The 13,355-nt window shown below is 41.9% G+C and overlaps 1 protein-coding gene across 1 annotated transcript in view; it reads left to right on the forward strand.

Moving 5' to 3' along the window:
• Window positions 1–13,355, forward strand: part of CD81 (CD81 molecule) — a 79,893-nt gene that overhangs the window by 21,134 nt on the left and 45,404 nt on the right. Inside the window, exon 2 of the mRNA XM_077321527.1 lies at window positions 6,556–6,670. Within this exon, the coding sequence (XP_077177642.1) occupies window positions 6,556–6,670 (115 nt within the window). The remainder of the gene's footprint in view (window positions 1–6,555; window positions 6,671–13,355) is intronic.

The raw sequence follows: 13,355 nt of genomic DNA on the forward strand, positions 1-13,355 counted from the left end.
ATCCTCTTGACTTTTCTGTTTTTGTTGAGGGGGGAGGCTGGATGGGAGATCCTGTGATGATGGAGCATTTCCCACCCTTGGCTTATATGTGAGTCAATAAATTTGCCCAGATTTGTGGTAAAATTAGGTGTCTTGGCTTGTATGCAGGTCGGCTTATATGTGAGTATATACGGGTAATTGTGAACTAAAATGCACTCAAAAGCTTTAGCTGCACTTAGATGTGTGCATGAATGTGTGCATAGCTGCAACACTGAAGACTTGCTGTTTTAAAACCAGTTGCAGTTCTCCTACCTGAACTGGGCAAAATAATACACTGAGGTTTGCTTTTTTGCTTGTCAATGTCAATTTATCATTTTATTTAATTTAGATTGTAGCATATTGATTTGTTGGGATCCTCATAGTCTTCCATGAGCTGGAGGGAGGCGAGAGGAACTACCAGTCTGGTGAGTTCCTGGCTTAATCTTATCATGAAGCAACCAAAGTTTATTGGTGAATGCACATTTCGTGAGAGTCATGGGGAAGATATGGCAGCCAAATTAATGTTATCATATTCAAATATTTTCCCTCCTAGAGAGGGAAGGAACTTGGAGAAGTTGGCTTTGGTAAGGGCTTCGCTCATCTTCTTGAAAAACTTCACTTCCAGATTGTAGTTTAGCATGGTTGCTTTTGCTTTTAAAAGGTTTTTAAAAATGACTAATTTATGCCCAATTTCCCTAATGGTCTAATTCATATTGGTAATTATCAAGGATTGTAGTGGTTACAACACTTTCTACGGACAGTGACCACTGTGTATCTATCAATCTGTATTTAACATAGAATTTTTATGGACCAGTTTTGAAATTTCTGAAGCAACAGTCCCTGAAGAGTTCCATTGTGAGGCAATGGAATTCATTAAGCTTCCACAAGCTAAGCAAGTTTTAGGAACTGTCAAGTCCCTCTGCCCATTTCAGATTAAGTGATCCCACCCAAACAATAGTTTCTGCTAATGCAAAACATCATGATGTAATTGTATAGGGCCTTTTGAACACATAATCTAGGATGATAGGAGTTTTTGGAGACCAGGGAAATACGATCAGATCCTCCCCCATCCTTGTATAATCAGTACCCCCTTCCCCCCCAAGGCTGACATCGCCCTCTGAGCTAACATCATCTGGCAATATTAGAGGACTCACAACTGGGAACAGAAGGGATAAGTTGTTGAGGGTTTAGTTAGAGATAGGTTGGTTGCCACCATCTATGTTGCAGTGTTGGCTAGATGGTATAGTTGTGCCATCTGTATACATATTCTGATTTTAAACGAACGTGTTTTATTGTGAACCGCCTCAAGCCAGCTGGACCAGGAGGGACAGTATATAAGCTTAATAAATAAATTTCCAATGTCAAACTATTTAAAGAAATAATGTATATCAGCAGTCCCCAACTCCCGGCCTGGAGACTGGTACCGGTCCGTAGATCAGTCGATACCGGACCGCGGCTCCTCCTCGTCCTCCTCCCCGGCTGCTGCCTCGGGGGCTGCCCTGCCACTCTGCCGCCGGCTCACCTTTGATGCTCTCTAGCAGCTGCCATGGCTGGGGTTCCTGTCGGTGTGGCATTGTGCAGCTATTGCTGGCAGCGCCCCCCAGTGGGCTGCGGGAAGTCAGGGTCACTGGCGGGAAAGCAAGCAGAGCAGGGCTCAGTCGGCAACATCCCTTGGCAAAAGATTACCCCCCCCCCCCCGGGCTTCAGTAAAATTGTCAAGCGTTGACTGGTCCCCGGTTATAAAAAAAGTTGGGGACCACTGATGTAGATTGTAGAAGTGACTTTCTCCAAGTCAAGTTGCTATCCTGTACTGGACATAAATTTTAAAAAAAATTGAAAGTCTAATACAGCTACATTCTATGGTGGAGTGGTTGCATGCTCTGCAAAAACAACCGGCTTATCAGGGAAGAAAAAAGCCGGTTGTTTAGTTTTGATTTAAAAAAAAAAACTTGCTATGCTACTGCATGTTGTCACACTTACTTTCAAATGGTTTAAGATGGGACGATATTAATGGTAATTTTATCTCTGTTTGTAGCTATGTTTCAGCCATGCCTCCTTGTTACTTATGTACTTGTGAGAGATTGTCACCCCAACACCTGCTACCGTTACTCTCAAGTTTCCCATGAGGCTCACTGTTTTCAGACATAACACTGCATTGTTCTTTCACCAGTAGTAAAGCAAAGCAAAGCACAGTTGTATAGTGAAAAAATGTTGCTAGGTTTTTTCCTGACATTTTCCCCATGTTCTGAAGCTCTCACTAGTCTTAAAGAGCCAGGTGCATATTTCACTTTTGTATCCAGGTATAGCTCTCAATGATACATTTTTCTCCACCATTTATGGGCATGTGGTGTTCTCGTATCCCAGTCTGAATGTTTTGTCCTTCCTGTTGAAAAAGTTGATATTTGGCATGGGTGGGTTAACATCTCTTGTGTGGTTTATTTAAAAATCAAGAACCTCTATATTAATTGCATAGGGCCTTTTAAATGCATATATATGATTTAATACAATTACTAAATAACCTTTAAAGGTGCTGTTGAACTAAATTACTTGCTTGAGTGAATTTTCTCTGAGTATGTCTACATCCAGCTGTTTTGGAAACTGGATACACTCAGCACATCATTCATATTATAGAGCAAGGGCAACTGCATAAAAGACAGTGGAAATGAAGGTTCAAACAACCCCAGTTGGCAGAATTTTTTTGAGCACACCTTCTCTTTTCCTTCTGACGGGGGCTGAATGGGAAGGATATGTTTCAAGCCCTGTCTAGATCAATTATCTTAGTAACTGGATCTGGGAGAAATCTGTGTGGTTGACTTTGGTGTCCTCGCTGACCTTCAACTTGGCTTCCCTAGACAGCAAGGCATTGTAAAGCAAGAGAAAAGGAGGTTGAGAGGGGACATGATAGCCCTCTTTAAGTATTTGAAAGGTTGTCACTTGGAGGAGGGCAGGATGCTGTTTCTGCTGGCTGCAGAGGAGAGGACACGCAGTAATGGGTTTAAACTACAAGTACAACGATATAGGCTAGATATCAGGAAAACGTTTTTCACAGTCAGAGTAGTTCAGCAGTGGAATAGGCTGCCTAAGGAGGTGGTGAGCTCCCCCTCACTGGAAGTCTTCAAGCAAAGGTTGGATACAAAACTTGCCTTCCAGTCTGACTGCAGCTATTGTCTACATAATGTTTCATGTAAGTTATAATGTTCTGTGTAAACCGCCCAGAGCTGCAAAGAAATGGGCGGTATAGAAATCTAAATATTTATTTATTTATTTATTTCTGTGTGTGTGTGTGTGTGTATGTGTATGTATACACACAACACACACACATATATATCTTAACACAGCCTGCGGCGCCATGGGCGCCACGGACTAAATAAAAGGGTAAGGGCTTGGGAGGTGTGATGTGTCCGTGATGAGGAAGGGTGCCAATTGGCCCCTTCCTCTGGACAGACTACTGGAGGGACCAATCGTCAGGCGCAAAGCGCCTGCCGATTGGTCCCTCCGAGTCCCCGCCAAAGCAACTGTGAGCCGCGCACAGCGCCTCTCGCCGCGTCAGGCCACCAGCCAAGGGAGCCCCCGGCAGCCGCGCTCCGCGCGACTGCCAGGGGCTCCCATCCCTAGCGCCCACTGTATTTATTTTACAGCGGGCTTGCTTACTTGTGTATGTGTGTGTGTGTGTGTGTGTGTGTGTGTGTATATATATATACATATACATATACACATATACAATATATATACACAATATATATTTATATTTGTTAAACATTTATTGGGTGATATGACCATATATGGTGTTGACCAGCTCCCCCCCCATCCTAAAATGGCCAATGATGGGCCTGGAGGGGGTGGGGAGGGGCACCAGGTGAGTGTGTACACAGGTATGCTTCTAAACCATATTCTGCATAATTATGCCACTTCTGGGGTTTCTCAAAGCCTGAATAATGTTTCAGGGGTTTCTCAATGGCCTACCATCACCCCTAGTTTATATCTGGTTGCCATAGCTGGAAGCAGATGATTGAAGATTATGGGCCTAATGTGGGATTGTGATCTGTGTTGTTTTTATCTGTTTTATACTGTATTTTATGGGTTTTAAGTTTATAATTTGTGAGCCACCACGAGCCAGCTCTTCTGGGAGTAGCGGGATAAAAGTCAAATAAATAAATAAAAATAAAAATTGAGAAAGGCTGAACTAAAGCATTGTAAAATAATAGAAAATATAATAAGTAAGAGAAGATTTTTAGACAGATTACTTGGCAGCACTGATGTATGTGACTCTCATAGTTTTATACACTTCATTAAAAATTAAAACAATAAAACTTTTGAAAAGCTTCTGAATTCTTATTTAAAGACAGACTGGCACATCTTCCTCTTTCAGTGGCTATGAGTGCCAGTCTAAATTTGGCCCATGTACAGACATCACTCACCCACCCTCCCATGAGGATATGAAAATAGCCCTGTTTAGCTGTGTTTAAATGCTGCTTGCAGAGGCACTTGAATTTGTATCTTATTCTGGAAAGTAGAAGACTGAGTTGGGCACCTGGAATGGCAACTGGAAAAACAGAGTACCAGTGATCAGAACCAGCTCAGTATGCTTCCAATTTGTCATAATTCTTGCTAACTCTGAGCGGAAAAAGCAAAATTGCAGCCTGCGTTACTGTTTAGCTTTCCTCTCAGGTTTTATGAGCAGCTCTGGGCTATTTTCTTATTTGTCTAATGCTGAAGCCAGAATTACTGTAGATTGGTAATACCAGATGCTTACTTTAGACTCCAGAAAGAATCTAATGCCCAACTCAGCTTTAATTTTTCTTGTGATTGCTTTATATTTTTACCAAGTAGAACAGGGCCTCACAAAGGGGGTGGTAGAATTTTATTTACAGATTGGACCTCACACGCAAACCCAAACACACAAATGCAGTTACTGAAACACCTGCCTGGCCCGAAACTGATCTATCTTGGTTGTCTCTACAGTTTCCCAATTTTAAAAGGTGTGTAGACGGCATAAACTGCCTGCATCTGTGGTTCAGTATTTTAATATATTAGTAGGCCTTTTCAGACCCATCTTACAGTCTGAGCTTTTCAAATTCTGAAGGTCATGTTTTGACAGTCTCCTCCTATCACTTCTATCATGAATTGGTTGTGGGGAGACTTGGATACAATCTTAACGTGTTATTTCTGCAAAATGTAACTTTTTTCTTTCTGTGTTGGGAAGAGATGCAGCACAGTCAAACCACATATATCCTGCTACACCACTGTAACAAAGATCTTTTTCCCATTTAGAGAAACTTCCAGTATCCTTATCGGTCCCCTCTCCCTTACCCATCTTACTTAGTGTTCCTTTCCATAGTAGGCCTGTAGATTCCAACCTCATGAAATCATCAGGCAAGTCTCCATGTAAGATGTTGTCTGCTCACTTTCTATTAATACCAGTGGAAAAGTAGCAGCTCTTTACTATGGAAAGATCATTGCCCAGATTTTGGAGTAGGGCATGGCCTGCCTGAAGTAATTTCTTGATGCTTCCATGTTCTATTCTGTCACTGAAGGTGTGGTGTGCACATCGTCCAATCCATCTTGATTGTAACCCATGCTTTCTTTACTGCAAAGTCTCTGATGCTCATATTGCAGTGTATTTTCTTTAAAAATTGCTCTGATTCCTTTTTTTCGATACTGATTTGCAGCTGTTGCTTCCAAATGAACAGCTCTGCTTATGAATGCTCATCACTTGATGCAACAAAACAGCCTGAAATTTTATGCAATCATAATCACAAATACAGTGTTTTTCAGTAATGTTCTGTTCCCTCCACCCTACCCCACCGGCCCGTGTTTGGCTTCTTTGCTTGTAGCCTCTCTCCCCACCCCAAGAAAATTAATTTAAAGCCTTTCTAGGCCATCCTTTTTCCCAGCAAAATTGCTAAGAGAAAAATGTGCAAGAATAGCCTAAGAACAACAGACATTGATGTTAATAGTACCCATGTCATGGCAGTAACACTAGGGAATTGAGGGAGGGGCATAGACAAGGAGGCAGGGTTTTTGCAAGGAAGAGCTCAGATTAGATGGCAGCAACAGGGAAAAAGGGAAATTTCAGTTTGCATTGAGCCAAGGTGCTTGATGAAAGCACTGTCACTCTGTGGCTGCACTCATGCAGAGGGGAAGCATATTGTATAGCTATGAATCTAGTTATATACCTGAATGGGAAGTGTGTGGGAAGCAGCAGCAGGAAAACTGTTTTGCACCTAGTATCATATTCTGTAGTTGTGTGCAATCTCATCTTTCAAATACAGCCATCACTATAAGGAAGACACTGGAAATGATATGTTACCTACCTGGCAACTATTTGCTGAGGAGACAGTGGGACTTGGGTTCATTTCACCTGCTCAGTGTCCTGCTTAGATATGATTTTGTTGTTCAGTTGGCCCTGTCTGGCCCAGGATGCTGTCTGGGCATTTTTGAATGCCTAGTGCATCTGACCAGAATGCTTAGCAGTTATAGGATGCACTTGTAAAGAAAGGGGATTTTTATTAACCTACAATTTTTGCTTCTTTTCAGCTGGCAGGAGGAATCATTCTAGGTGTGGCGCTGTGGCTTCGTCATGACACGCAGACCACAACTCTCTTGGGAGTAACACTAGATGACCGGGAACCTCCCAACACTTTCTATGTTGGTAAGCAGAGAGAACAGAAGCATGGGTTTTGAAATAGGTGGAATTAAGCACTGATTTGGGCATATCTTTTGTAAGAGAGTCACCTCCTTAGCTGATCTCCAACAGAGCTTGGGGAAATTTACTGTCTTTAGTAAAAGTAATGTACAGAATATGTATTTGGTGACATGGGAAACACAGTACATTGTTAGTACAGTTTCCTACAGACTTAAGTAAATGGTGCATCTTACTGGCTGTTGCCCTCTATTTTAGACATAATTTATAGGTTTGATAATTCAAGCTGATTGGCAAACAGTACTGTGGAAGTAAAGCATATTATGCTAGAGACTGTAGAAGATCTTCTGGTTCTATTCAGATCAAGGATTCTGTCACATTCTGTGTATTTCAGTTGAGCTCTACTCTTTGTGCAATTTCCAGATCTCAAAACACAAATTACAGTAACATATGTCTGTTTTGCTGATGCTAATTGAAGAGCTATAAAACAACATTTAGAGCATCGATCTTAACTGAGGGTCTTTTTGGTAATATTTATTTATGATTTATCCTCGCCTCCGGGGAGGGCGGTATATAAGTATGATAAATAAATAAATGTACCACCCCTCTCAGACTGGCCATCTTGAGGCGGTAAGCAACAGCTAGTTACAGAATAAAATACACAATTTCACAAAAGCCAGTTTTATTTGATTGTAGTAGCTCACCTAACTAGCAGGGAACCAGGCTGGAGGAGTCAGAATGAAAAGGGAGACAAGAGGAAGGAGGCCCAGTAAGTGTGGTTCTGATTTTAGTTGGCCTCAACCAACTAAGCAGGCCTAAGCAAAACTTTATTCCAGGGACTTTAAATCTCAATTTTTGCAGCTTGAAAGCTCTGCCTGCCCAGCTTCTTGATGTTATAGGTTGATCTTGTATGCAGGCTTATAGACAGGGTATCAGCTCCTCTAATTTCTATTGGCTTAGCTGCCTTCAGATATGAGACTTCTCCATATTTATAGTGCCATGGGCTTTCACCCTTGTTGATAAGCTTACCCCCAAAGACAAACTTACTGTTTTTGCATTTCATAAAATACTCCAGTGTTAAGGAGAGGAGAGGTGAATTACTCTCTTGCAGTGCTTCTCAGACTTCTTGAACTGGGTGGGTAAAAAATTACGTTACTATTTGGGGATCCTCAAACCTAGCACCACTCAGCTGTTCAGCAGATCACTGTGCAGAGATTTTGCTTGTAGCATGGCTGCTACAAGCAGAAGAGGCTGTATGCTCCCACAGAAAAACTAAGTCAGAAGGGTACCGCCATCCCCACAAATCCAATAGAGATCAGTGAGGGCCTGCTGCATTTAATTCATCTGGTTTGGCTAGTAGGGGAAATGCTGCCTCCCTCAGAATCATATTGCTTCCTTAGAACTTTGTATGCCCGTTCCAGGTGCTCCAAAGCTGCTACTTGGGGCCACCCTACAGTTTTAGGACCCTAGCTTTACTGAGAACAGTGCAAAGCAGCTGTCTTCAATTGAAAACAAATTATGATGTTCAGCATGACTCATGCTCTCCAGGCCTGTGTGTGTGCATGTCTGTAATAAATGCATTTAGGCTTCGTGTGATCCCTTTCTTTCTCTCTTGCTTGAATTTTTACAAGCTAATCTGCCAGCTTGCTGACTTTCTTTAAAGCAGAGCCCTTTATTTGGGCATGTTCATCGCTACATGAGCAGCAGTGCAAAGCTTCAGCCATATCAAACTGCATCTCCTCTCAGGCTTCTAAGGGAGGCTTCTTCTGCTCTGTTAGCAGCTGCCTCCCTCCCTCTTTTGTATCCACAAGTCAGGAGGTGCTGATGGAGGGAGTGCCTCATTGCCCTTTCCCAGGGCCTTTGCAGTTGCTGCCCTCTTCCTGTTTCCCACTGAGTGCGGTTGTTGATTTGAAGAAGGTGGAACCTAATTTGTCTTTAAAATTTCCCACATAGGACCAGGCATATAAAAATATTCAGAGCCTCCCTGAGAGTTGAGATTTTCAGAAGCCTCAGAGTCTTTGTTGGTGCATACCAGTTCCGAAATTCACTCCACCAGGAGAGCCATCTGGCATCCTCTCTGCTGTTATTCAGGTGCCAGGCCAGAGCTGAGGCATTTGCCTTGGGCACATGGTGCTGAGGGGCACAGAAAAGGTATTTTTTGACTAAAATAAACAGGTTGTTATTACTCCAGTTATTTATGGATTTACTTTTTTTACCAAAATAACTACTATGAAAGTATAAGGAGCACATTTTTTAAAATTGTTGCCTTTGGCAAAAATTAGCTGTTTATGGCTCTGCACCAGGTCTAGTGTAACCATCCCCAACCCAGCAAGCTTTTATCTTTAATTGGGCATTATTCTTTTGTTCCTGCTTATTTATTATTGTGTTTTTGTTTTTTCCCCCTCACTTCTGTAAACATGCTCTGAGAACATCAAGTGGAAACAGTGGCATGTAAACTCTTAAATAATATCCACACAAATTTGGTAATATTATGGCATCAGTTGGTCATCAGTATGCCTCTTGGTTATTTCAGCCTCTCCAGTGAGGATTCAAGTGGGCAGCCATGTTGTTCTGAAGTAGCAGAACAAAGTTTCAAGGTGTCAGATTAAATTACAAGGTGACCAGCAGGTCACTTTAGAGGCCAAGAACACATCTGGTCTTTTCAGGTATGGAAAAGAAGAAGGTTGCAACCACAATGTGTTTAACTTTACTCCTGCTGTGGACTGAGAATTTAAAAATGAGCATATTTTCTTGGGATGGCATTCTTTTCTCTCTCTGTTTGTTTCTTCTTGGATTGTTCTGTGCTACAATTGGCTAGAATAGATGGTCTACTTTTAAAGGGACATGCTTCTTTTGCATTCAAGGAGGAGGTCAGAAGTTCATTTGCATCTTCCCTTTGCACACTGGTCCTTTCATGCATGTTCTGAGAAACCACCTTTTGCCTGAGGCAAGCATATCTTCATTTGTGTATGTGAAGTAAAAGTTGAAGCAAAATTTAGCAACTCCTAATCACTTCTGTTTACTTTCCTCCAGACTGTTGTGGCATGTTGCTTTCAACAGCAGTTACTATTCTAAAATTACATTACTTAAGCTATATCTCAGTTTTCCAGACATTCATGCATATGACCCTCCAACCCTTTAGCCAGTTTAACCACAACTTCTTTGTTCTCTTGCTTCCAGATATTTATGAGAAGGTTCTTCAGTAGTTGGGCACTTTCTAGGATTGCCACCTCTGGAGACTTTGGGGGTGGAGCCAGGAGTGAGTGGGATTTGGGATGGGGAGGGATCTCAGTGGTGTCTAATGGGGTCCACCCTCCAAAGCAGCCATTTTCCCCCAGGGGAACTGATCTCTGTCACTTGGAGATGAACTGTAAAACTGGGGATCTCCAGGTCCCTCCTGTGTACTGGCATCCCCATAATCTGATTTTTCTCCTGGCTGTCAGCTCCTGGAGAACGCTTAGCCTTCTCCACCTCACTTCTGTAAAATAAATATTTTTGAAATTAATGATTTTCTGAGTATCTCAAGTCTATAGAAATGTCTGCCTTACCTGTGTGTGGATCCTGTGAACTAATAGACACCCATGATAGGCACTCGATCATGGAGTTTGTTGTTACAAGAAACAGAGAACCTGCAAATAATGTTCAGGGGGGAGATAATTTGAAAATTTCAACCTCCTCAATCTGCTTGTCCAGGTTATCATATAATCACAGGGGCTTGACCCCACCAGTTTTTCCTGTCTTCTGTCCTCTCTCATTTTGTGACTTTGGGAACTCTCTCAGTTCTCATTAGGGCTATAGGGGGGGGGGGGATCTTTCTTGCATATGGTACCTTCTGCCCTGAGAGTGGGTAGCCTGGCTTTATTGTTCTCTGCTTTACCATTTCACTGTAAATGAAAAAAAACCATGGCAAAATTGCAGTGAAGGAGAGAACTCTGTTTCATTTCCAAATCAAAATGTTAAATTTTCAATTATGTCGTGACATGTCTGGAAAAATGCTAGAGTATCTCAACCATAGGGCATCCTGTGTTCTGCATGTGGAACACACTTATCAGCTTTAACCAAACCTTTTGTATCACTTTGGACATGGGTACAATTTGATTAAGGAGAATCTGCAGGGTGTAGAATGCAAAGCTTAATTTTTCTGTTGAGGGCTTTAGAATACTCGGTGTGCTTTGCACAAAGAGATCTACACTCTTTGAGCGTTGAGATGTAGGTGATAGTGATGTTAAATGAAGAATTCTCTCTCTTTCTCTCTCCCCCACATACACCTATCTAGAATTTCCACTCAACCATAACTAATGCTGGAGGGATTTTTTTGCTAGTTATTCAGGCTGCAATTGTAAGGATACTTTCTGAGAGTAAGCCCTGATTCATCATATGGGGATTACTTCTAAATAGCCTTGTTTAGGATTACTCGCTTGATCATGAAAATGCAATCCTCTTTCATTCAGGCTAGGGACATCATGGAGACTAACGGTGCCATCCAAAGCAGGGTTATTTTTCTAAGTCCATTGAAGTCAGTGAGCTTAAAAGGGTGCCACTCTCCTTAGGATGGCGCTGTTGGTAAGATCTGTGAATGACAGCAAATTAGCATACAAACACAAGAATTATCAAACAGCTGTGACAACAAATTGGGTCCAGTGGTACTTCCAAGATCACAAAGTTCAACACTGCATATAAGCAAGGATTGAGAGACTTAGGATGCATAGTCTGGATACATTTCCTCAAATATTACATATAAGTAGGATTAATAACTAGGAAGGGCTAATTAGAGTCAAGATGCATAAGAAATTGAGCAATAAATATATCTAAGATTGGAATAGCATATTTGGTGAGATGTGAATAGAAATAAATTGACATACAAATAAGAAAGGAATTAACAACAGATACAAGAACAGAGTTTGAATACAGTAGCTCCTTTAAGACCAACAAAGTTTAATTTCTGGGTAGAAGTGAGAACTAATGAGATAAGAAGCCAATCTCTCTGCTAAGCCCAGGGCATTCTGTTGTCCTGAATGTTATAATAACTTGTAATTCAGCAGTCATCCAATCCGGTCTGTTTTCATAATCACAGGTGACTTTGTAACTCACATTGTTAATTCCTTTATTATCTGGCAATTCCGCCCCCCCTTACCTATATGTAACATTTGAGGAAATCTGTTTCAATGGATCTGAAGGAGTGTACACTTGCTATGTCTCTCAATTTTCACTTATACCTAGAATTGAACTTTTATATCGGAAGTGCCACTGGACTCAAAACTTCATTATCACATCTATTTGTTAGCCCTTGTATTTGAATGATAACTTAGTGCTATTCACAAGTTTTACCAACCACCTTAATCCAATCTAAGGTATAACAGACTAGTTACTTATGCATCTTCAAGCATCTGACTAGCCCTTCCTGGCAACTAACTACCACCATAGTTAAGAACATTTTGTTTCACTGTATCTGAAGAAGGGTGTTTGCAGATTTAAGCTTATGCCTTTCATTACATTTTGTTGGTTTCAATTTTGTTGGTGCTGCTAGACTCAAACATTATTCAGGATGTTTACCTGTCCCTGTATATGTGTTGTCAAAGAGCCAGAATACTTTCAGAGTTTCAGTTCCGGAACAGAGTACCCTCCCTCCTTTGACTTATGCCGTCTTACTTGAAAATAATCCTTCTGTTGGTGATTTTATTTTTCCTGCTGCTTTTTTTTTTGTTTTGTTTTTACCTACATGGAAGATGCTCTGGGTTTGGGCAGGTGTGTGGGCACACACAAGAGAACTGCTTTATGCAGGCTACTTACTGTGCTGGATAGACTCTTAACACAGGAAATGTCAGGAAAAGGAAATGGCGACTAAGGAGTTGTTTTCCTGTTTAAAGGCAATCTTTTGCTTGTCCAGAGATCAAATCAAAGGTAGTGGTAATTAAAAGTGCTATGCACCTTGTTTCTTTTCCTCCAGCACCTGAATCACCATGGCACTGCTGCCACTGAGGCTCGCATTCAAGGCAGCATTAGAGTTGAATGAGGCAGCACATGCTATACTTTGATGACGCCCCTCCCAGGGTTTCTCTGTTTGCTTATTAGCAAAAACTGTCAACTGTCTAAAGGGATTCCCCCCCCCCCTATTCAATCATCTAAAAGCCATGATTCTCAGGATTATATTCCTGCTGCTTGGTTTTCTGCTGGTAGCCACCAGAAGTCCTAGTTATAAGGCAGCAGGATTTCCCAGCAGCCACAGACAGTTTGCTGCCACCCGCACTGTGCTAACAATAGGCAATAGCTGGTTTTATCTGCAGAGATGGCAGATACTGATCTACAAAAGTTGAGTTAGCACTCTTCAGACTGACATAGCAGGATGGAAATAATAACTGGGTAGGAGCAGCAGCCCCCACAATTACTCTTACCCAAGTAGTGAAGAGGGCTGGAGCCAGTGCCTAGGAATGCAATGCATGATGAGTGGGCAGCTGCAGGGATTAGGAGCAGTCGACTGGCAGCATTTATGCCATGTCCACTGAGTACATTAACGTTGAATGGCTTCATCTGCCTTACCAGAAAGGAAGCTGCCTGCCTTCTTGCAGAGAATTCTTCTCCCCTGCCCCACACACCCTGGAGTTTATTCTATTGCCATCTTTGTTCCATCTTGGCAGAGTGAGTGGAACAGCTGGATATCTTTCCCCCCCCCCCAGCTAAAGGAAGGGTCTCTCCC

Source organism: Paroedura picta, chromosome 2, assembly GCF_049243985.1.
Source record: "Paroedura picta isolate Pp20150507F chromosome 2, Ppicta_v3.0, whole genome shotgun sequence".
NCBI lineage: Eukaryota > Metazoa > Chordata > Lepidosauria > Squamata > Gekkonidae > Paroedura > Paroedura picta.